General features: G+C 33.7%; 1 protein-coding gene across 2 annotated transcripts; it reads left to right on the top strand.

The window, feature by feature from the left end:
• Positions 1 to 408: 408 nt before the first annotated feature.
• ACP1 (acid phosphatase 1) lies at positions 409 to 25645 on the top strand. 2 transcript variants are annotated; one of them, XM_007476207.3, is made up of 6 exons: positions 409 to 611; positions 12569 to 12642; positions 12921 to 13034; positions 18241 to 18302; positions 24114 to 24219; positions 24385 to 25645. In XM_007476207.3, the coding sequence occupies exons 1-6, from the start codon at positions 569 to 571 to the stop codon at positions 24460 to 24462; spliced, it is 477 nt and encodes a 158-aa protein (XP_007476269.1). In that variant the 5' UTR covers positions 409 to 568; the 3' UTR covers positions 24463 to 25645. The 2 variants fall into 2 exon arrangements, with proteins under 2 accessions (XP_007476269.1, XP_003339753.2); XM_003339705.4 differs by lacking the exon at positions 12921 to 13034 and adding an exon at positions 12754 to 12867 and having other exon boundaries at positions 472 to 611.
• Positions 25646 to 26110: the final 465 nt, after the last annotated feature.

Below are 26110 nucleotides of genomic sequence, written 5' to 3'. Positions count from 1 at the left end.
GGTGCTCAAGGCTGAGAGGCAATTAATTTGGCAATAAAAGCATTGTGATTTAGAAAGTGCAGATTCAGTCGAGTGATGATATCTGACTGGCTTGCCCAGAGCGGCAGTTAAAATTAAGGAACAGTGCCCTGCATGTGCTTCTCCTCCAGCGTGAACTGCTCCATTCTCCTCTAGGCAAACAACCGCTACGCAAAGAACTTCCCTAGACATCTCCCCAGGAGGTCCAAAGGAAGAGCCAACTTCGGCGTCTGAATAAGATCTGCATTAGGCAGAGAACGGTAAGTGCAGCGATTCGTTCACAGAAGTCACGAGATGTGCCGCGATTCGTTCACAGAAGACACGAGATATACCCAGTGCAGCAAGGGACTGGGTTGATCCTCCCTATCTCTCACGCTTCCTCCCCGGGTCCGGAGGGAAAACTCGGACCAATGGGCAACCTCGGCATCTCCATCTGGGAGGAGCCTGAAACATCGTCCCTCCTTCCTAGGCACTGCGCATGCTCCGTATTCTTGAAGCCGGTTCCGTTTAGTGAACCGGAAGTCGGGAAGTTCTGCAGTAAGAAAGAAAAATGGCCGCAGAGGGGACCAGGTCTGTGCTGTTCGTCTGCCTGGGTAAGAAAGTGCTGACTATCCAACCTCCCTTTCCCCGTTTCATATTTGGGTTCCTCTGGATGAGAAGGAAGGTGTCTCTAGAGTCTCCATATCCTGGAACCTTGAGGTCGGAGACAGGTCTAGAGAATGAGCAATCCTCGCCATCCTCCCACTCCGTCTTCTGCCCGTGGCGGCATGGTCCCTCATCTCCTACCTATATACCCCTACTACTGTCCTTCTCTTTGATCCTTATTCCTTTCTCTTTCTAGCTGTTGAGGCTTATTTTGGTCATATTAAGTATGGCTATATAGTGCTTTGAAGGCTGACGATTTAATTTCCATTATCCGATGTAGATCCTCAAAATGACCTATAAGCAAGCAGTACAGGGTCTCATCTCCCTTTACAGATGAAGATACAGGCGCAGAGAAATTCAATGACTCGCCCAACGCAGATCTGACCAGGCTGAGAAATCTTCAATTTCTCTATTGCTCCTGGGTGAAAATTAATTCTCAGCACAGCATCCAAAGCCTTCCATTGCCCAGTGTACCCGTTCTGTTTTCATATTATTTTCCATTCCCCCCCCTCCTCTCCCTCCTTTTTCTCCCCTATTTCTCCCTCTCTATGCCCCCTCTCTCACTTAAGTAAATTAACCTACATTTTTCCAGTAAGCGACATTCCAAAAGATACCTTCACAAGTATTTTCACAGGTGATCTTCATCACCATTTTAGAATCGGCACCTTCCTTTAAAGGAAAGCTTTTACATGTCTGGCCTGATTTTAGTAGTTGGTATGCTTTCTTGAATTGCACTCTTATGCTTTGTATTTATTTATTTTAGTACTTAATGTATCTTTCTTTCCCATGTAAGCTTCTTGAAGATAAAGATTATTAATTTTTCTTTGCAATTTTTGTTGAGGTGTCCAAGGCCAGAGTCTATACCTAAAGTAGAATTACAACCTGGTCAGCGTAATTTCAAGTCCATTATTTTTTCCTCTTTCTCCATAGGAAAAGAGACAGCTTTGCTATTACAGTGGCAAGATATTTTATTTTCTCTCTTTTTGCCTTGCCTCATTTTGTGGTTATTGTTAAATAATAACCCATGTTTCTTATGCCACTGTGTTGTGGGGTCTTTAAAAAAAATCCAAAGAATTCTTTAAAGCATCTCCTGAAGAAAATAGAGCCAGAGGGTAGTAGATAAGATGTTATCAAATTGTTGTTATTTTAAAGATTAAGACTACTGATTAAATCATTCACTTCACTTGAGTGTATTACTTTTTTGGTTCCAGCAAGTACTTTAGTCTGGAAAGAATATTACATGTTCTTCTGTTTGTGTAAGATAAATGCCAATCAAAAAAAAAAGGCAGCTCTTACTTTCTAAACTACAGAGATATCTTTGATCTGGGATATAAACTGACCCTGGTTTTGGTCTTCCCAGTGTCTTATCTTGAAGAACAGAGGTGAATTTACACATTGAACCATTTTAGAAAAATGTTGAGAGTATTGCCATTTCAGAGCATTTTAGAGTACATAAGAGTATCTAAAGATAATTATAATGCTTTATAAAGTGTTATATTCCCTTTATACTTGTGGAAAAAGTTGTACAAATAAGAATAAACCCATTTTTAAGGTAGACTAAAACTTCAAAGAAGTTAATCAATTTGATCAAGTTCACACATTAATAACAAAACCAGGACTTGAATTTATTTACACCACATTGTACTACTTCTTATTGTCAGTTAATAAACATTCATCAGATATTTATTAAACACTTTCACTGCTAGTAAGTGCTAAAGATAAAAACAAAACAAAACAACAGTTCCTGCCCTCAAAGAAGTTCATATTCTAGTGGATGAGACAGCATGTGAATAACCAGGTAACCAGTTAATATTAAACGCATAATAGACATGAGAGAGAATGACACAGGCAGTGGATAGATGAAGGTAATCAAAGATAGGAAGGCACTAGGAGCTGAGAGGATCAGTAAAGGTCTCCTTCAGAAAGTATTCTCAGGAGTTGAATTTGGAGAAATTAAGAAGCAGAGGTAAGGAGAAAGCATTCCATTAATGGAGGACAGCCAATGCAAAGGTACAGAGCTGGAGATATGGGAGTTTTGTGGCCAAGTCAGAATACATGGGAGAGAGTAAAGTGTCAAAAGACTAATAAGGTGTTGTGAAGCACCTTAAATGCCCAAAAGAAGATATATTGAATCCTATTGGTAATAAGGAGCCACTGATGTTAATGAGTGTATGTGTGCAGGAGGATGAAGAAATTGACCTGACTGAGAATTTATTTTTCATCTACTATATTAATTCCTACATCAAGGCCCTGGATCAGAAAGGCCTCAGTCAGTATAGAATTGATATGCCTGAGTTTTGAATCATAGACACTATCCAGTCTACACATTTTACATTTCCTTTTTTCTTTGAAATCCTCAGGAATGTTTCCATTTTAACAGAATCCAACTAATCCAACCAATGACTCTCTTCCTACCTGTGTGACTTGTGTAAGGAAGGCTGAGAATTTGATGGATTCTCTCTATTGACTATTTTAACAGTTAGAAATGTTGAGGGATGTTCAAGGGAGGGCCTGAATAATAAACTGATACCATAGAGTTTATTATTGATCTGTCTATATTAAAGAGTTTTGGGGGGGTCTTTGGTCATTTAAGGGGCCCTATGAACTATTTTGGTTACAATGGTAGCCTAATCAGTAAACTGCTATTACTCTAAATCAGTCTCAAAATAATTTTAATTATGTTACTTTAAGGAAAATCTGACAGCTCATAGGAGTATGGTTTGAAATAGGAAGATACTTGAGGTAGGGAAACCAATGTGAAAGGTATTAAAAATTGTCCTTGCAAGAGGCCATGATAGCTGAGAACTGGGGGTGGTGGGGTGGGAGTGATGATTGTAAGAGCAGAGAAGAAGAGATGTTGACAAGATAGAAAGGAGACTAGCAAATGGACTAGATATGTAATAGTGAATGAGAGTAAAAAGTCCAGGATATATAACAAGAATATATACCAAGAAATGGTAGTCAAGAAAGGAAACAAAGAAAAAATCTGGCTATGTGGTTTGAATAGAGAGAAGTCATAGATGTGTGAATGTGGATGATTGTAAGAATAGCGTTGCCTTGGATAGTAATAGGCAAGTTTGGAAGAAAGAAGGATTTTGGGAGAAAAGTTAATGAGTTCTGCTTTGGACATGTGGAGTTTATAAAGCCTCTGAAAATTCACAGTTTTGAGATGTACCAAATGCAGTTCATAATTTGGGATAGCAGCTCAGTAGAGAGACTCAGACTGGATATATAGATTTGAGAATTATTTGCTTAACGATAGTAATTATGCTCATAGGAGCCAATGGTATCACATGAGGTATTGTAATGGGAAAAGAGAAGAGGGTTTAGGGCAGTTTTGAGGAGACTGGAGGTTCAGAGAAGTTAATTAATTTGGTCAAAGTCACAGACCCTTTGTAATAGAACCCTGTCTTGAACTAAGTCACTGACATGTGCTGTCTATACTGTCCTCCTATTTAGGAAGTCTTTAGTGATGTTAGCCTAGTGAAAGCTAAAGTATTATATACTGTATTTTTAATTAATGTGAATTTTAAAAAACTCAATTTCAGATGAAAAGCAGAGCCTTGATCTTTTACATAGAATAATTACTTTTTTTTTTTAATCCTTAAGAATCGGGGCTGTGGATTGGTCCTCAGGCAGAAGAGCAATAAGGACTAGGCAATGGGGGTTAAGTGACTTGCCCAGGGTTACACAGCTAGGACATTTTGAGGACAGATTAGAACCTATGACTTTCCATCTCCAAGCCTGATTATCCAATAAGCCACCTTGCTGCCTCCTAATATTTTGAATAGAAGCTGCACTGCTGTAGTTGAAGGTTCTTTAGTACAGAGGTTTTTTGCTTTATTGACCCTTTTTGCAGGCAGTGAAGCCAATAAGCTCCTTCTCAGACGATGCATAGTACACATATATACATATATGTGTATACACATACATATATAATATACACACAATTTTCTTCATGGACTACCAAATTAAGAATTCTTTACAAATTTTTTTCTTTTAAACATTTACATAAACCTATTCCATTCCTATAAAATCATTTCTCTTTTTTGAGAAGAGATTATGAATAAACTTGTAAGACAGAAGAGTTATCAGCTAATTAACTGAAAAATTTTTCATCTTCATCAAGTACACATAAGTTAGTTTATGAAACCCTTGACTCGTTCATAGTAATAGAATATACTATGTCAGAAATAGAGATGCCAATACTTTCTTTAGAGAAAACTAAATATTTGCTTTTATTTTTTTTTAATTGAATTTCAGACAGTGTGGAGATTCTTTGCAATTTTTTTAAAGGAAATGTTTAATAGGGAAAAAAATCAGTAAGTCAGTCAACTTCCAGGAGAAAACTTTAATAGCTCCCCATAGGTCTTCTACCTCTATGGTTTCTATAATATACCAGTTTTGCTTCCACATTATGCAAGAGCTAGTCTCCTCTATGACCCGATTTTCCATCAAGAATAAATAATCCAGTGAAGTGGTTCTTTCTTCTACTTGTAATCATCCAATTAACAGACCTTTACTGTAGTAACTGCTTTGTGCAGACTAGCAAAGCAATGATGCATTTCAATTCAACTAATTTTAAAATATATGCCATATGTCAGACTTTGTACTAGGTTATAGGGCAGGAGTTCTTAACCTGGAATCTCTATTGTAACTGTATTTTAGTTAAAATTGTTTTTTGTTAGTGCATGCATTATATTTTATGCATTTAAAAATATCCTGAGAAGTTGCGACAAAACTGAAGAATCCCTGCTCTTCACATGAAAATAAGTAGAAAATAAAACAATATAGAGAAGAGAATACTAACACCTGGAGGAATCTGAAAGGGTCTTATAAAGGAGGTGACAACTTGACTTGAGCTTGTAAAGGAGCTCGACATTCTAAGAAGCAGCACTAAGTTGAGAGAGCATCCCGTTATGAATAGTTTGCTCAAAGGAATTGGGGTGGGACATATACAGTTTATTATAATATGCAATTTTGCAGATAATATGCAAAATTAGAGCAGCAAAGATTATGACTACTGAGGAATCAGAGAACTCTTAATAGAAACATAAAATAGTGGGAAGACCTACAGTGTGGAATCAAAGGACCTAGTAATTAATCCTTATTTATTTATATATTTAATCCCATACTTATCAGCTGTGTGACCTTGGTTAAATCACTTGACCTATGGGCTTCAGTTTACTGGTCTATAAATGAAAGGGGGGTTGACCAGATGATTTTGAAGGTCTTTTGCAGCCCCAAATCTTTACTATGTACAAAGGGAACAAGGAATTTAAAATGTAACTTTCCCTAATAATCATGAAATAAAAAAGGATCTAGAAAGTATTTAGTTTGTTGGGTAAAATTTTGTGAATTTATGGATAAAGAGAGACAAGAATTGCACAGATAGAAGGCATAGATAAGCTGTTATCTCAGTTAAAAAAGAAGTGACCACACTAATGAGATCACCAATCCATAAATTTATTTACCAGGTATATCATTTTTATGAGTACAAAGCACTTTTCTAATACTCCCCTGGGGTAGGTAAGATAGATTGTTTGATAGATTGATGATGAGTAGGTTTTAACATTAAAAATGGGTTTATTACACAGAAAAATCATTTCTTGACTCATAGTAGGCAATTTGGTTGATAATGGGCATGTGTTTTTAAAATAATGTGATTGTTAGTATTGTGTATAGGGCCTCATGACCAAAAAAAGTTTGGAGATAACTGCATTAGACATGTAAGCTCCATGAGGTTAAAAACTTGGTCTTGTGTCTGAATATTATATTTCCTCCAACACAGTCCATAGGCACTTAATACGTGTTTTTTTAATGGAATCTGATGGAAGTTCCTAAACTCTCCTCTTGTGTACTTCAAGTGCTTGTGAGCATCAGATATTGTAGAATAATGGAATAACTTATGGCTCAGTCATTATTAGTTAAATTAATTAGTCACTTATTGAATACCAGTTTTGTGCAAAATCATTGTTTCTATTAAAGATGACAAGGAACAGCATAAGACACTTTGAAATATTTCTGTTTTATAAAAACATGGTGTCTATGCACTCTTTGTGGTGGTTAAAAATTAGAAAATGAGGAGTGTCCATCAGTTGGGGAATGACAATAAATTGTGGTATCTGATGGTGATGGAATACTATTGTGCTGAAGGAATGATGAACTGGAGGATTTCTTTGTGAACTGGAAAGATCTCCAGGAATTGATGAAGAGTGAAAGGAGCAGAACCAGGAGAACATTGTATACAGACACTGATACACTGTGGCACAATCCAATGTAATAGACTTTTCTACTAGCAGCAATGCAATGACCCAAGACAATCCAGAGGAACTTATGAGAAGGAATGTTGTCCACATCCAGAGAAAGAACTGTAGGAGTAGAGATGCAAAAGAAAAACATAGGATCAATCACATGGTTCAAAGGGGATGTGACTGGGATTTTAGCTTTAAAAGGCCACTCTTTTGCAGATATGAATAATATGGAAATAGGTTTTAAACCTAATGGAATTGCTTGTTAGCTCTGGGAGGGAAGAGGGAAGGATGGGAAAAATGTGAATCATGTAACCATGGAAAGATATTCTAAATAAATTAATTAATATTTTTTTGATTAGAAAAAAAAGTTCAATATTGGCGGGGCCTTCCGAAGGAGCTGTAACCTCAGCTTGTAGAGAGAATCATGCATTTCTGTTAATTCTTCATTTCTCAGCTCTTCTGACACTTTAAGCAAGTCAATAAGGTTGGCATTTTTATCATTATTTTCTAGACAGTTCTCTGGAGACTTAATAAAGTACAAAATTGACTTATTCCTCTTTTTAATTACATCTTTTTTTTTTTTTAATCAAGCTGCTGGCTGGTACAGTGGATAGCGTGCCAGACCTGAAATAAGGAAGACTCATCTTCTAGAATTAAAATTGGATTGGACCTGAAATACTGACTAGCTGGGTGAACCTGGGCAAGTCACTTAACCCTGTTTGCCTCAGTTTCCTCAACTATAAAATTAATTGGAGAAGAAAGTGATAAACCATTCCAGAGTCTTTGCCAAGAAAACCCCAAATAGAACCAGAGTTGGGCATGACTGAACAACATTTTCCTCCTTCATCTTCTTGTCCTACCCTGACTTCTACTTGTAGGAAAAAGGAAAAATAATGTCCCCATAACAGGCAGTTAAGAAAAACAAATTCTCATATTGACCTTGCTTAAAGTCATGCTATATTCTCCCTATTTGGTCCTTCATTTCTCTCTTGTAATATTCATTAGGCTTCTTGAATTGTGGTGGATCATTACATTGATCACAGCTCTTAAGTCTTTGAAAATTGTTAGTTTTTACATTTGTCCTTAAAGTATAAGTTTTCGTTCTACTATATTCACTCAGAACCAGTTCATTCACATTTTCTCAGATTATCTCTGAAATGCTCAATTATAGCACAATAGTATTCCATTACATTCATGTGCCTTAATTTATTCAACCATTTCTCAAATGAAAGGTATGTCCTTAGTTCCCTGGTCTTTACCAACAGAGAAAGAAAGATCAAGTAAAATATGTTCATATAAATGAAAGCTTTTTTTTCTTCAAATACTTTTTGGGTAATAGCCTATTAGTAGTATCATTAAGTCAAATGGTATTCACAGTTGAATAATTTTTTGGATAAAATTCCAGATTACTTTCCAAAAAGGCTGTGCCAATTCACAGTTCCACCAACATGGCTGTACCAATTCACAATGTCACTATCCACATGCCTGTTTTCTCTTAGTTTCTAAATTTGTCATTTTCCTTTCCTCTACTTTATCTCCTCTCACTTCTTAATCTATTATAATTTGAATTCTGGTCTCTTATTCCACCTAAATTACTTTCCCAGGTTAGCAATGATTTTCTAATTGCAAATCCAAAAGGCTTTTCCTAACCCTCATTCTTCTCAACCTCTGTTGTTTACCTTCTTATTCTCTACCATGTTCTCTGTGGGTTTTTAGGACACCACCCCATTCTGGTTCTCCTTCTGTCAGGATGTTTTTCCTTGTAGGTTTTTTTACTCATTCAGGTCACTCCCACTAAACATGAATGTCCTGGACCTTCTCTTCTTCCTCTCAGCTATTTCACTTGGTGATCTTTTAAGTTTCTATGGATTTAATTATCATCTCTCTGCTCATGTTACAAAATATACTTAATCAGTCCTTACACCTCTGCTGACCTCTAGTATCCAATCTCTAGTTATGTTTCAGATATTTTGAACTGGCTGTCCAAGCACACATCTTAAACTCAGTTTATCCAAAAGTGAATTTATAATTTTCCCCCTAAATTCATCACTTCTTCCTGTCCTCCTTTGTCTTCCCCTTATATTCTTGTCATCTTTGTCAGTCTCTTGAATATGTGATGAAACTTAAAATTGCTTTCATTTGTATTTCTCTAGTGATTTTGAATTTTTAAAATTTTAATATTTTTATCTTGGAACTAGTCTTTGACAATTTTCCAGTTAGAGAATATCTCTTATTCTTATGAGTTTTTCCACATATACATACATACATACATACATACATATATATATATATATATATATATGTATATATTTTCACTTTTATAAAAAAAGCATTAATTTTGAGTTCCAGATGATAGAACACTTTATGTAAAGTGCATCCCAATCCTGGGCCATGGCCATATCTTGCTAGACCAGAATAGTGAGCTAATTTCTGCCAGGACCTAGTAGTAGAGCGAAAGGCCTGGGGGGAGAGGGGGCAGCAAGGATACAACCCCGGGGAGACTCAAGAACTGCCCCTGGGAAGGGAGAGGGTTAGGGTAGGGTCCCAATCCCCATTGTACAGTGTGAGCCCCTCAGTCTGGGACCTTGGATACTGGGAGGGTGGGGGCAGTCAGGGGCTCTGGGTTCCTGAGGGAAAGGAGGCATCATGAGTTTCCATCCATTCTCCAGGTTTGGTAGTCTGTGACACATGATGGAATGAATGAATGAATGAATAAGGGTGATTGTGAGAGATCAGACTGGTCCTATCTCCCTCCATCAGGTCCCTTTTAGGCTAGTGAGAGAAGCAGAGAAGTGTGTGTGTGTGTGTGTGTGTGTGTGTGTGTGTGTGTGTGTGTGTGTGTGTGTGTGTGTGTGTGTGTGTGTGTGAGTGAGAGTGTGTGAGTGTGAGTGTCTGTGTGTGTGTGACAGACAGACAGAAACAGACATTCAGAGAAAGAAGGGAGGGTGTTTTGTTTGGTTCTAATTGGGGCTTATGTATTTTTATGTCTGTGTTTCATTGGGATGGGGTTGTCTGTGTAAGTTTGCTTTTATAAGCCAAATGATGAAAGCTTGGGGGGAAAGCCTTCAGAAGGAGCCTCTACACTGGAACCTCACCAATGCTTTCTATCCCACCAGAGGAAAAAGTGAAAATAGACTAAAAAGCAAAACAAAACAAAACAAAAAAACCTACCTGTAAGATTAAATCCCAGGGTGTGATTCAGATTACTTAAGTGTTGTAAAGGAATGTTAGGATATGTAATAACAAAGGTTGTTTTTTTTTTTAATTAAAAGTAAAAAGCATTAGTTTTTAAGAATTTTTCTCTTTATGTGACACTATCATCATTAGTTTTGGAAAGGACCCAATCTTCCCAAGCATTAATTTTAATACTCTGTGTGTGTCTGTAAAATCCAGTAATGCTCTTTAACTATACCTGTAACTTAGTCTCCTTCCTCTGCAAAATTGTAAGATTGTATTTTCTCAGCTAATAGATAACAAAAATCGTAAAGACATGGACAGTTCTCATTGCTACTGTATTATCTACATATGGAACCATGCAGAGCTGCATGATTTGAAAAAAACACCCTTTATTTCATTATCAGTGACTTCAGGTGGCACAAATGTATAGATTTTTTATCATTACATTTTATAATTTACAGTTTGACACAGAGCAGACTTTTTGGTATCACAGAACTGATTTTGAAAAAAGTTTGCTTTTGCAAAAACCAATTTTTTTTTTTTCAAATTCTCCTGTGTTGCCAAATATTTTGCAGGTAACCAGTTAAGATTTCAGTTGATTAGATTTCATTCTGTCTACACCTAAAGCATTTATGCAAAGAAATCAGTAGCATTTCCTCTCAGTAATGGCATTTAAGAATACTAGTTATAAATATAATGGATTACATTTTGTGTATATGTACTTTATTTGTTTCTGTATTTTCACTACTTAAACTGGGTTGTCTTTGTTTACACTTTATTACATTTTATCTTTTAAGTGGTTTTTTTCCCTTTCAAACTCATGTATTTATCCATGGCAAAAGAATATAATTTTTCCTTTTTAAAAACCTAGAGCACTAAACATTTGACAGTTCATGTTATTAAAATGATTGGTAGTTTCATTGATTATCATTTTAAATTTAGTCCATGACATTTTCAGATGATTATGACAATTCTTAATTTTTTTTAAAGTACCAGTTATTTCTTTTTTAACCAAGTTATTTACTATGCATAACAATAAATTGACATTAAGGAATATAATAGATATAAGAGGTAGATTGGTGTTGGGGGGGAAAGAGTGCTGGATTTATAATCAGAGAGGCTTTTATTGGAATCTTTTCTCTGCCTCTGATTACTAGACAATCACTTAACCTCTCCTGAATCTCTGTTTCTTCATCTATAAAATAATGAGATTAGACTAAATGATTTCTGTAGTCTTCTAACAAAAGTCTGTGATCCTGGAACTTTTAATTTCCAAAGATTGTCTAATTTTGAATTTACTCATGTTTAAATGCAGCAAGTCAAAATGATCAGTTTGTTACTGATTTTACTGGCATGCATAATTTAAAAATTGATCTCATAGATACTGTCTTAAACTGTTTTGCATTCATCCCAGTTGGACTTGTGTATTAATCTTGCTTATTTGAACTTTATTTTAAAACATCTCTATGTTTGTGAGATTTTTAGCAAAACATCAAATAATTTTGAAAATTTATTTGCACTACTCCCTACAATGGGCTGTGTACCCTTTTTTTTTTCTTAGGGGGCAATCAATGCTCTACAATTTGAAAAACTAATAGAAGATAAGTGGAGAATTTTGAAGTATAGCCTGGGAATTAGTCTGAGAATTACTCCTGAAGAAGAGCTGGCATTTGCAAAACAAAATAAAATTCCATTTGATTTAATCATCAAAAGAAGGGAGAACCAAACTAGAGAGGTGTAGATTATACAGACACTTGTAACCTGAAAAGAACACAGTGGGGTAACTATACATGTTTCTGGGGTGAGGGGATGGGCAAAGAACTTAGAAATCCTAACTCTTATTCTTTAACGTGTGGCTTCAGTGCTAATGGATTCACTTAAGTGATAGTTTTTCCAGTGTGGGTAGAATTTTAACCAAAAAACTAAGCCAATAACATGTAAATGTAGGATTTTCCAGGATTATTATGGTATTTGACAGTAGTAATGGATTTATGTGGTAGAGCGAAATAATCATTAGGAGTTGAGAGCTGGATTCTAATTCTGGCTCAGGCACTAAGTAGCCATATGATCTTTTTCCTCAGGAATTTTTAAAAGCACAAAAGTATCAGGAAACCAAAAAGTTGGATATTTGTTACTAGATGATATCTAAAGGCTTTTGCTAGCTTTAAAATTCTATGAAACTGATTGATTCATCATTGTAACTTAGTTGATGTGATATAATTTATGATGACAAATTGTTAGATAATCTCCAGGTATAACTTTTGGAATGGAAAGATAACAATAGACATTCATATAGAGTATTTTAAGCTTTGCAAAATGCATTACATGCTTGATTTGTTTAAACCCCACAAAAACTCTTGCTCATTTTTATAACCTGGTTTCTAGGAATTCCTTGTAAGGAATTATACTACTAAGGGCTGCTTAGATTTAACATACCTCTAAATCATTTTCATCCTGTCTTTTTGTTTTTAAAGGTAATATTTGTCGCTCACCTATAGCAGAAGCAGTTTTTAGAAAACTTGTAGCTGATCAAAATATTTCAGATAAGGTAAGTTTGCTAATAGTACCTTTGAGTATCTTTCATTTGTCATCCCATATATCTTTGTGGGGAGGAAAATATGAAATTTTTTTTGTTTTAATTTTTTTTTCTCTCCTGTAGTGGAGCATAGACAGTGCAGCAACATCTACATATGAAATAGGAAACCCTCCTGATTATCGAGGGCAGAATTGCATGAAGAAACATGGCATTACCATGAATCATATTGCCAGGCAGGTACTGTACCTTAACTTCATTCAAAATGCCTATGCATATGTTTTGTGTTACAGTGGATTACTGACAGTGCTGCTGTCTCTGACTGGAATGTGGGGCGTTCCCCAGATGCAAGAGCTAAAAACTGCCTAAGAAATCATGACATTAATACATCTCATAAAGCAAGACAGGTAGAAAAGATCTTGTTACTTTTCAGTGTGGCTTGCTATCTATTTGCAGATGTTGCATAATGTTCATTCAAAGTCATACATTATTTGAAGTCCATTTAACTTTAAATAAAACCATAGAGTAAATATAGCTTTTGTGACAATTATATGATCTGGTTATTTGTTTTCAATAATATTTACTATATAAAGTGCATAAATATTAGGTAAACCATAAATTATGTATTGTTTGTGTTTTAGAAGTCTCTTATCACTTACTCATAAGTTCAGCACTAATTGTGGAAAATTCTTAAATAGAAACCAGGATCACACTTATACATACCAATATATGAGTCTCTAAATTTTCATTGTGTATATAGTTTCATTATACAAAGAATCAATTAAAAGTAGCCTTTTGTTTCAGCCTTCGAGCTGCTTGTTTGATACAAACTGAACCTTAAAAATGATGATGTCAGGTAATGAAGGTGACATTTTGTAGAAATTTTAAATCCTACTCAGCATGTTTAGTAGAAAAAAACTTTATTGAACATAGTTTTATTTTGAATATCCTTATATTCCCTCTTAGCAAAATAGAGTATGAGAAATCAATCATCTACATTTATTAGGTGCCTATTATGTGTCAGACTAATGAACATTATAGTGGACAATTATGAAATTATCTTCACTACTGAAAGGGAAGAAGAGAATCAAAATGTTTAGGTAGTAATGCCCATTTGATTCATCAAAGAAAAAAGAAAAACTACAAAGATTAGAGATACAAATTTGCCTGAATAGCTAAAAACAAGTACAGAATTCTCTGCCATTGTATAGCTAATGCCACTTTAGTTGTGGGGAGTTTGCCCTATGGAAGAGTGCTTCTTGACATCTTTCTGCCAGCACTCCATGTTCTGTAGCATATTTTTTGATTTCATGTTTTCTGATTTCTTAAGAGAGAGCATCCATAAAAGCAATTCACATTAAAAAATGGTTATTAAATCTTACAAAAGATGGGAAAGTTCTTATTATTCATAAATAATAATTGCCAACAATTATATTTTCTTAACTCATTTTGGCATATTGTTTTGTCTTATGCCTTTAAAATGAGTATTATCTGCCTTTTTAAATAAAATAAAGTTTTACAGATGGGAGTCATGAATTTCATAATTTTTTTTGCATTGAATAGTAGTAGGTCTTCTGCCTTTGTTAGTTTAGTCTATCCATGATGGTGAACCTATTTCACACATGCCAAAGAGGGCACACAGTTCATTGCTAAAAAGTCAGAAAGACTCTAGCTGCTCCCTTCCTCCTCTCCACCAAGCCTGAGAGCCTGAGGACATTTTTTCACATTATCTGCCTCTCTGCCCAGCAGTTCAGAAGGAGCACTTCCTCCCCTCCCTCTCTCCACCCATGCTGAAGACCTTTACTTCACCTTCCTCTGTCTACCAGCTCAATGAGAGCACTTTCTCCTTCCCCCTGAGGCCCAGCGTACCAGCATGGGCAGGGGAGGGTGTGGCACATGGTCTGAAGCATGTAATCTCTAAAAGGTTTGCCATCACTGGTATATATATTAATTATTGTATAGAGTAAATATCTGTAAAGACTTTCTTAAAGTTGCATTAGACATGAGATCAAATATTTAAAGAAAACAAATTAGATATTTCATTTTGTCCTCAGAATTCATTCGTTCTCTTCCTCTAGGTAAGTGACATTTTTTCCATCATGAGTTCTTTGAAATTGCCTTGGATCATTATATTGATCAAAGAAGCCAAGTTTTTCACAGTTGAAATCATTACAGTGTTGCTGTGCATAATAGTCTCCTGATTTTGCTCACTTTAGTTTGTATCAATCAGTTCACCTAAGTATTGCCATGTTTCTTCCAGAAACCATCCTCATTATGTCTTTCCAATTCTTTATCAACTCTTAAAGTGTTAAAGACATACAAGTCTTTTGATCTCTTTGGGATATAGACCTCGTAGTAGTATTGCTGGGTCAAAGGGTACATAGGTTTTATAGCCTTTTAAGTGTTTCCAAATTGTTCTCCAGAGTGTTTGGACCAGTTCACAACTCCACAATAATTTATCAGTGTAATTATTTTACCTCATTCCTCCAGTGTTTGTCATTTTTGATGTGTCTGAGGTGGTACCTCATAGATGTTCTAGTTTGTATTACTCCAATAGTGATTTAGACCATTTTTTCATATAACTATAGATACCTTTCATTTGTTTTTCAGAAAACTGCCTGTTAATGTCCTTTGACTATTTTTCAATTGTAGAATAGATCTTAAATTTGACCCAGTTGGCTGTATATTTGAAAGATAGGCCTTTTTTGTATTTACATTTTAATGTTTTCCCCATTTTTATTGTCATGCAAAACACTTACATATAGGTCATTGTTGTAGAGCAAAGTCATACATAATCAAAAATCCAAACTAAACATTGATGTGAAAGACAACTCCAACAGGAGGTGGATAGTGTTCCCCATCATAAGTCTTTCAGGATTGACCCAGATCATTGCATTGCTGAGAGTAGCTAAGTTTTCACAGATAATCATCATCCAGTATTGCTGTTAATATGTATAGTGTTCTCCCTGTTCTTATTTCACTCTGTATTAATTTCTGCAGATCTTTGCAGCTCTTTCTGAAGTCACCTTGCTTATCATTTCTTAAAGCACAATAGTATTCTATTACCAATATATACTACAATTTGTCTAGCCATTCCCCAGTTGATGGACATCCCCTCAATTTCTACCTCTTTGCCACAACAAAAAGAGTTGCTACAAATATTTTTGTACAAGTAGGTCCTTTCCTTTTTTTTATTATCTCTGGCATATAGTCCTAATAGTGACATTACTGGATCAAAGGGTATGCACAGTTTATAGCCTTTTGGATTGCCCTCCAGAATGGTTGAATCAGTTCACAACTCTACCAATAATGCATTAGTGTCCCAATTTTGCCACATCCTCTCCAATATTTACCACTTTTTCTTGACTGCCATAGTGGCCAATCTGACAGATATGAGGTGGTACCTCAAACTTGTTTTGCATTTTGCATTTCTCTAATCAGTGGTGATTTAGAACTTTTTTGTGATTATTGATGTCTTTGACTTCTTCATCTTAACATTGCTTGTTCATATCCTTTGGCCATTTGTCATTTGGGGAATAACTTGTGAAATAGACCTTCAGCAGAGAAGCTTGATGTAAATTTTTTTGATACTGCTTTGTCGTCTATGGAAACTTTTAGCAAAATGTAGTTTCCCTGATTGTCTCTTTTAATTATACTTCAAGCCCTCTACTCCTTTAATGTTAAAGTTGTTAAATCTTGTGTGATTTTGAACATGAATCTATAGTATTTTAGTTCTTTCTGGTTACTTGTAATATTTTTTCCTTGATTTAGGAGCTCTAGAATTTGGTTGTAATATTCCTGTGAGTTTTCTATTTGGGATCTCTTTAAGGAGTTGACCAGTTGATTCTCTCAATTTCTGTTTTATTTTTTGATTCTAGGCTATCAGGTCAGTTTTGCATGATAATTTCTTGAAATATGATGTTTAGGTGCTTTTTTAATCTTATAACTTTCAGGTAATCCAATAATTCTTAAATTGTCTTTTCTTGATTTATTTTCTAGGTCAGTTGCTTTTCCTATGAAATAATTAACATTTTTTCATTCTTTTGGCTTTTGCTGTAATTTTTTTTCTTAATGTCTCTTGGCTTTCTTAGCTTCTACTTGCCCTGTTCTAATTTTTAAGAAATTATTTTCTTCAGTGATCTTTTCTAGCTCTTCCATTTGATCAATTCTGTTTTCTTCAGTGAATTATTGTGTCTCTTTTACTATTAGGCCAGTTTTCTTCAGTGAATTTCTCTGCTTTTACCACTAGGCGATTTCTGATTTTTATAGCGTTATAATTTTCTTCAATATAGTGTGTGTATGAGAGAGAGAAAGATAAACTCTTTTTATCAACTTATTAATTCTCTTTTTTATAATTTTCTTTCATCTCATTTCTTTCTCCAAATTTTCCTCTATACTTATCTCTTTCTTTAAATATTCCAGGAATTCTTTTTGGGTTTTGGTCTAATTAACAAGACTTTGCCTGCCATTTTAGCTCTGTGTTTCCACTTATTTCTCCCCCCATTCCCCCTTTTTTTTTAATAAATCCTTGCATCCTTTCTTTCAGGTTGTCCTTTGTTGATTTTCTCATTCCATTCTTTCCTGATGTTTTTAAGAAAGTTTTTGAGTATTTAATTTGTCATCATATTTGATAGGTACTATTTAAAAATTCCATAGAAACAAGTAAACTTTGATCCTGGGCTAGTACTTAACTTTTCTGATCTTAGCTAGAGTGGAACTCTAATGAAATGTAGAGTGCTTTTTTCAGCCTTATTTGAAGCTTACTAGTCTCATGGGCTAGTTTCCCCAAATATATACCCAGGAATTCTAAGATGAAAGTAAAACAGTCCTACCATCATGCAATGTATAATAGGCTCCTCTACTCAAAAATCTGTAATTGACTACTCTACTCTTCACATGTTCCTAAGTGGAAGATAAAATGTAAAATCTTTGAATAATAGCTTCCAATACATTATGAGTCTTATTTCTTATTACTGCCCATCAAACACTTGTTCAGTTTAACTTGTCTACTATTCATTATTTACAACAATCTTTCTCTCATCTCTGAGTTTTGCACAGGTAGGCCACTCATGTCTGGAATCTACTCCCTCTTGATCTTTGCCTTATATTAACATAGCTCAGGTGCCACTTTTTAAACCAACTCTTTCTTGATTACCATAGCAGTGTTCCTTTGTATATATTTGCATTTATTTATCTGTGTAAATATTTTTTCTACCCCAGCAGAATATAAATATCTTGAAGTCAGAAATTATTTCATTTTTTTGTATTCCTGGAATGTCCACTGATTGGCTGAATTGAATTAATTACTAAGAAGCTAAAATTAAAAAAAAAATAATAGCCTTCATTTCGGAAATATAATGTTTTAATACTTGTAATACCACTTTAGAACTCCACAATAAATAGCAGACTTCATAATGCTCAAGGAAAAAAATGATATATTTCACAAATTCTTTTGGGTCCCTTTCATTGATTGTGCTCTGGTTTCTGAAAGAGTTATAAATGACTATGTTAATGAGTAATTCATGTAGATGACAATTTGTGTACTGAGGAGCAAGACCACCAGATAAATGTTGTTGTTAAATGTTGTGTTTTTGACTTTTTATTCAATTCTAGATTACCAAAGATGATTTCCTCACCTTTGATTATATACTCTGTATGGATGACAGCAATCTGAGGTAATTATGTTTTGTAACAATAATATTTAAAAAGTTGTTCTATCTATGTTTAACACTAGTAAATAGGTCAGATGGTACACTGTCAGGAGTGACTTAAGATCTTTGTTTTCTGTAAGATGGGGTGTTACAAGGGAATCAGAGTACAGAGTATTATTTTCAGAGTACAGAGTATTATTTTCAAATTTTAACAACCTCAGAGTAACTCACAATTGGCAGATAGGCATATTTACAAGAAGATGCATGCTTAAGATAAGGAAAAGTTCAATTAGTCTGATTTAATTTGAAGAAAGGCAGGTTGTGTTACACTGCTTTATATAATAAGATTTATTCTCTATGTATTGAGGTTGCATAATGTTGATATAATGAGTCATGGGCATTGTAATTTCCCTCCCTCCCCCCTTACCCATTTTGTAACATGATTTAAGTTTGTCTTAATTGATAAAAAGAAATTTGACAGCTGCGTTTACTTTAGGGTTTTGTGTTAAAGAATGAACATTGAGACAATCTTAAAATCTTTACCACTACACTGATTATATCACCACGCCAACAATTGCTTTTATAAAAATTAGATCTTTTATTTTTTAACATTTAAGGTAGAGGGAGCAGAACTGTTGAAATCTCTCTTGAAATATTAAATTGAATTTTTATAACATTGATGCTGTTTATGAACATTTTGTAGTTAAAACATCGTAGCCGTACAGTTTAATATTTATAGCAGAAATGAAAATATTCTTTTTTTCTTAAGTTTTAACCATTATATTTTTGAACTATCATCTCCAAATTTTTTCATTTCTATTAACCTTAAATTACATCTTATTCAATTTATTGGTTATTCTAGGTTGGATAGTTAAGACTCAAGATTCTGGTCTTAGGGTCAACCTAGCTAAGTTAGATGTGGCTCATCACCATTGGCTACCAGGTAGTGAATCATTTTAACAGAACTCAGCATTTTCTCATAAGGAGAATATTTACATTAATGAAATAAAAGAACTTTTAAATATATAATTACATCTACTATTCTGTAATTTTCTAATGCTGATACATTTTCACTTACATTCCAATGTTTTAGCCTTCTTTTGATGTCTTAAGTTTTATCTTCTTTATAAAACCTTAACTACTCCAATACATGCTAATATCATATTTTTCTGAATTCTTGTGGGTTATTAGTCATTTTGGCAACTAATCTTACTCAGCTTTTTATTTTAGTTTTTTTTTATCTGTGCACATCTTTTCCTTTTAGGCATTATAAACTCTTTGAGAACAATGATATTGTCAATAATTTTTATATACATTTGTGTTATTCTTCCCCATGATTCTAGCCCACTACACATAGAACTGACTTTTAGTTCAATTGAATTATCTTAGAATCCGGTAAATAATTCATTAACAAGCAAGACAAGCTCTGCTTTGGGTATAAAACATTTGTGCTTTTCCCAGTTGAAGGTATTTGGTATTTACCTGTGGAGAAGGTATGGACACAAGCACAGTAAAATTAAGAAATTTAAAAGAATATTTGAGTCATGAATAATTATATTTCAGAAGTTTCTTCATGTCATTTAATCAGTAGACATTTATTAAGCCTTTATTATATCCCTGGCAGTATGCAAAGAGCTGGATATGCAAGAAAGACAAAAACAGTTCCCATACACATTCTAATCAAGGAAGCAAACAAAAAGAAAAAGATACATGCAAGTTATATACACGAAGTATAGGTTAGTTAATCTGATATGGGAAGGCATTAACTATGGGTAATAATAAGAAAGGCCACATGGAAATGAGATTTGAACTGAGTTTTGAAGAAAGCCAAGGACACTCAGAATTAGATGAGTTGAGAGAAGATTTCAGTCATGGGGTCAGCCAGGGTAAATAGGGAGTTGGAATTTAGAGAGTGACATGTGAGAAGTAGCAAATAAGACTCTGTAGCTTGATCATGAAGTTCATGGAGGGGTACTGAAGTATAAGAACAGTGGAAGGGTCAGATGAGATCAGGTTGTGAAAGGATTAAATACTAAAGTATTTTTGTCACTGGTGGGAAGTAGGTGATCATAGGAGTTTATTGACTATAAGAAGGTGGTGGTGAGATAGTCACTTTAACAGCCAGGTACAAAATGGTTTGGAATAAATAGGTACTTGAGAAAGGGCCACCCGTTAGGAGACTTTTTATTAACTAAGCAAGAACTGTCTAGGGCCTACAGTAAGATGGGGCCAAGTAATTGGAGAGAAAGGGGCTGTGTTTGTAAGATGTTGTAAAGGTAAAAATGGCAAGATTTGACAACAGATTGAATGTGGTGTGAGTATAATTGGCCTGAATATGCATCTCTTGGACCAAGAGAAAACTTATCACAAGAATCTAGAGGATCCAGAGGAGTGGGTGATTAGCAATGTCAAATGATTTAGGAAAGTCAAGAATGATGAGGACTATGAGAACATGCCTTTGATAACTTAAGAGAAAACCACTTCAATTGAATGATGAGGTAAGAATCCAGAGTATAGCAGATATAGAAGCAAATAAAAACTCATAAAGTGGAGGCACCTGGTCTAAATGACTTTCTCAGAAAGATTAGCCAAGAAGGAGAGGACAGATGTTGGATTATATATGTTAGCAGGGATGGTTGGATCAAAGGAAAGTTTTTTAAGGATGGATGCATTTGTATATGCAAATAGAGCTTCCATAGAATTCATAATATTATTTTTCACTTTAATGTGGAGATAACTGTTCTCATAAACTATGGAATCAAACACAAAGCTATGGAAGATCCTACTAAGATCCTATTAAGTTGGAAAAGCTTTAAGAATGACTTGGTAGGTACAGCTAGGTGGCTCAGTAGATAGTGAGCTAGACCTAGAAATGGGGTTTCTGGGTTCAAATTTAGCCTTAGACACATCCTAGCTGTGAGCCTGAGCAAGTGGCTTAGAACTGATACTTCATATCAATTCTAAGACAGAAGGTAAGGATTTAATTAAAAAAAAAAAAAGGAATGGCCATGGTGACTATCTCTCATTCTAAGTATCACTAAGTTTAGAAAAGCTTATCATCAGATTTACTGTGGGTTAATGAATTTCCTAGTCATAGCAACTTTTGGAGATTATCTACTACATCAAGAGTTCCAACACCAATGAATTCAGTACAGAGAATTATGTGCACACATTCTAAAATGTTGAGTGTATTTGTGAATTTACTGTAAATATTGCCCTTATTATTATAAAATACCAAGTTTATTCTTGGCTATTTTATACAAATCTTTAAAGGTATCAGTTACAGTATGACAATGTAAAATTTTTCTATGTAAAACTAAATGTTTCTGATAACAATTTTATATTAGATATATTAATTTTTTAAAATAGTTTTGTGTCTGTGTCAGAACTAAGTACTATGAGTCAAGAACATCTGAGTTCAGATCTGGCTTCAGACACTGGTTGTGTGACCTTGGGCAAATCACTTGACCTCTGTCTCAGTTTCTTCATATATAAAAGGAGAATAATAGTAACACTTGTCTCCTAGGGTAGTGGTGATCATATTGATCAAATGATGATATTTGTAAAGCGTGTACAGTAACTTAATGCATAATAAGTAGTATGTAATATTAGCTATTAGCTATCAATCTCTAAATGTACATACTTCTTTTGCATTGAGACTTGGTCCCAAAACTCTTCTATGTGATAGGTAAGAAAAAACTTACCGATATGATTTCAAGTGTTTTTTGTAGGGGGAAGTTTGTTACATGTAATCACTCAGTCATAGATATCGAAAAGCAACAGGGCAAACCAAAAGGTTTATCTCTTTTACTTTTAAATTTTATTTTCTTTTAAGATCATATTGTAAAACTGAAAGTGTCACTTACTCTGCCTCTAGTTAATCACTACAGGTAGAAATTGTTTTTTCTCTTTTTCATAGTTGCTTTAAAATGAACATGACTATTTTGTCTTTTTGTTTCAATATGTGGAACACATCGGTGTTCTCAAAAATATCTTTGAGGTTATTAAGATCTTCAGGAAAGTGAAGTGATTTTAAATAAATGGCAAATATTTTACAGTTTGAAAGGGGAAAGATTTCATTATTTCACTGGAAAGGAAAATGATTAAAATGAGAACTAAATATACTGAATTGCTTCTCATCCTACTACATAGGGCATATATATGTTTAAGTAAATAAGTAGTATCTAATTGGGATGAATGAAAAACATTCTAGAAGAAAATAACTAAAAGTAGATGGTCATACTTATAATAAAAAAAGATGAGTAAGTGTATGTTAAGCTAGAAAGGAGAATTAGAGAAAAGTGAAACATTTCTAAAAGGTCATGAAATGGAAGAGATAGTAGAAGTCATGCAGTCAAATCCTTTTATTTCAGAAATGAAGAAACCAAGACCTTCAGAAACTGATAACATTACACAGCTAGTAGATTATTAAACTGGCATTTTATCTGTGGGCCTCAAACTCCATATTCAATTCTCAGAATTCTTCAGCAAGGAAAATATTTAGTGGACAATTTTTTTAAAAGGCAATTTGCTATATTCAGTATAGTGATGCCTTTTCCTGCTATATTTAAACTACTCAATATTATTAAAAAGAAAAATATTATAAACTAGACTTTATTATCAACTATAGTTTCAACTTATTTAGAAAAAACTTAACTTTTGTGATACAGTTCATTCAAGGAGTTACTAATTTGCTTTCCAAAAAGAAACTGAACAAGTTAAAACTGAGTTTTCCAGATAATAAGTTTTAACTTATTTACATTATTAAAAATTTTTTAAATACAGTAAAAGAATTGAAGTAATGGTGCCTGAGTATGCTGAAATAGGTCCAAATTTCCTCCTTAAATACACATTGTAACATGTGTTAAAGAATAGTTTGAGGGAATGTATAATTAAGCTGGAGAGTTTGTAGTTGATGCAAAAATCAAGAGATGGTTGCTGCAATTTCTTTAGCTAGGCTAGAACATTATTGAAATGGGACCTCCTGAGTAATGGAAAAGAAGGTATAGATAGGTTCAAGAGTCATGGAAAAGAATTATCATGACTTTTATCACATATTGTATTCCAAACAAAGAAAAGAAAAGAGTAAAACAAAGCTGAGACTAGAACTGTAGATTATTGCATAGAAAAACAGGATATGGGGGGGGGGTGAATGGATATTTAGTTGGCTGAAATGATTAGCCCAGTTTTTAATAGGTTATACTCTGGGATAAAAGTATCCTAATTAGACAAGTCCTAGACAAATGGAAAAATGTCATAGTAGAGAGATTCAGAGACACAGAGATGCATAATATGAGACAGATTAGGGAGGATTGCCTAAGCAGGATAGATAAAAAAGTGGAGAAGAATTATAAATGGGGATTGTTTTTAAAAAATATTTTAAAAAATAGGATGATAAACACTTATATTGGATGCTTTAGTTAATAGAATTTTGAAGCAAGAAGCCAAATCAGTGGACCTTTTAACATCTTTTGAAATTGCTTCTCTCTGAAATGTGCTTTCTCATTGTTTCATCATGTTTGATACAAAGGAAAGGGAGAATAGTTTGTGCCTTTCCATCTTTATTGAATATCATTGCCAAGTTTTGTTCTTAAAGGTCAGATTTTTTTTTTGTTTTATGTAGAATCTCTTTTTTACATAGACTAATAGTAAGAATATAATAAAGCATCACAGGTTATACAGCAGCTGGTATATTTCTTTTAGAGATTTTTACAGTTTTAAGTGTTTGCTTTAAAAACTACTTTGAATTTTGATGTGAACACAGCTCTAGCATTTAGGCACATTTAACTTGAAACTATAGGTTTAAAAATTCAAGTTTATGTTTTAATTTTACAGAGATTTGAATAGGAAGGTTAATCAAGTTAAAAACAGCAAAGCTAAAATTGAACTTCTTGGAAGCTATGATCCACAAAAACAACTTATTATTGAAGATCCTTATTATGTAAGTACCATTTGTACTTCCTAACTTTAATTTTTCTTTTTCTGGGTTTTAGGGAAACAATCATGCTTTAAAATTTTTTATTTTATTTTATTTTATTTTTATTTTACCCTGTTAAGCGACAACTTTGTACTTTAAACAGTTATCCTTTTTCTTTTATGTTTTTAGGGAAATGACTCTGACTTTGAGACTGTGTATGAACAATGTATGAGGTGCTGCAAAGCATTTTTGGAAAAAGCTCATTAAGACTCATATTTATTGCTGAAGGACAACAATGATTGACATCGACTTAAAAATGATGTATGTATATCAGTTGATGTGTTATTAAAGAGTAATAATGTACCACGGTTGGAGCCATTGTTTCTTCAATTTATTTAATGTTCATATATTCTAATTTTGAAAGAATTAAAATTACTCATTATATTTGAAGCAAAAATTGATTATATCAATTTAATTTTCAAACTAGTCAGACCTCCCAATTTGTTTCTCAAATTAAAAAAATGAATTGGATAGTAGAACAAACTAAAACTTGCATATCAAAACTAAGAAACTTCTATAATGCAGTTATTTATTAAGAATATTTAGTAGATTTGACTATCAGCTTGATTTATGTCTAATTGGGATCTTTAACAGGTAAATTAAAACATTTACCTTTATGTCCTAGACAGTAGAAAATACCTGAGGTCATTGTGAAAGTTTAAAGAAAAGTGTAAGTTAGTACTTTAACAGTCTTTGATGAGTATAACTTAATGAAAAACAAATATTTTTGTTCATCTTGTATTATCTTTTAAAATTTGGACTGTCCTTTAAAATAAATGCAACCTCTGCCTTAGGAGTTTGTAATGTGAATTATACACAAATATATACTCTAAGGTGAAAAAATAATGGGAGAGTATGTAATTAGTCTTTAGGACCTGATTAATCTCTTGACCTTTATATATAGTGCTCCAAAAGTGTTAGTACAATTTTAAGTCATTAAAGCTTTTTGGACATGCTACACATCAGAACTTTGTTTCAAAGAAAAGTCAGTTTATTGTACTTTGACTGTCATTGTCTCCTTCAAATTTAAATTTTATAACATGAAGAATAATACTTTGCCATATCTTATCTATATCATTTGCACTGTTTTATTTGTCAATTTGAGATAAATTATTTTGTTTTCAACATCACCTAAAATTCAAATATACACATACATGGATAATGAAATACACTGAACATTTGGGGTCAAAGGAGCAATAATTATGCCATAACATGTGGTGAAAATACCGTACCCAAAGAAATTTGGAGTGTGCTAGTAGATTTTCTTTCAATGTTTTAACAAATTTATGTGTATGTATAAGTCACTTTGAAGGGAATTGTTCTTTTTAATTCATTTGGAGACTTCACAAAATTTAATTATTTTTAAAATAAACACATGAAAATATTTTGAGATATGGTCTGGTTCCTATTTTTTGTGTTGTGGAAGAAATGAAAAAGCAATTATAATTTTAAGAAATTTCTCCTTTTGGATGGATATGTATGTAGTGACCTGAAATTAGAAAATAAAAAAAAGTATAAATGAGCAAATTACATTCACATAATTTAAGAAGGCTTTATAGAAGTTTCTTGCCCTTAGAGGAGCAATTTATAGCAATTTTTAGGTCACATAAAGCAAAGTAATTTTCTGAAACTGTCTAGTGAGGATAGGAAAAGAACTAGACAAGGAAAGAAATGATGAAACAAACAAGTGCTGCTCATGCCTTGCACAGTTAGGTAGGAGAGGGGCTGAGGGAACTGTTTGCCTCCTTCGTTGTTTGGCTTTCTTCAGGATTACATCTGATCCTTTCCCTGTAAATCTAATATCTAATATTTTTCTTTAGATTATTCTTTCATCAATCTGCAGCCTTTATTCTAA

This window comes from Monodelphis domestica, chromosome 1 (genome assembly GCF_027887165.1).
Source record: "Monodelphis domestica isolate mMonDom1 chromosome 1, mMonDom1.pri, whole genome shotgun sequence".
Taxonomy (NCBI): domain Eukaryota; kingdom Metazoa; phylum Chordata; class Mammalia; order Didelphimorphia; family Didelphidae; genus Monodelphis; species Monodelphis domestica.
Note: the sequence above shows the minus strand (reverse complement) of the source record. Positions and strands in the feature narration are given on the sequence as shown.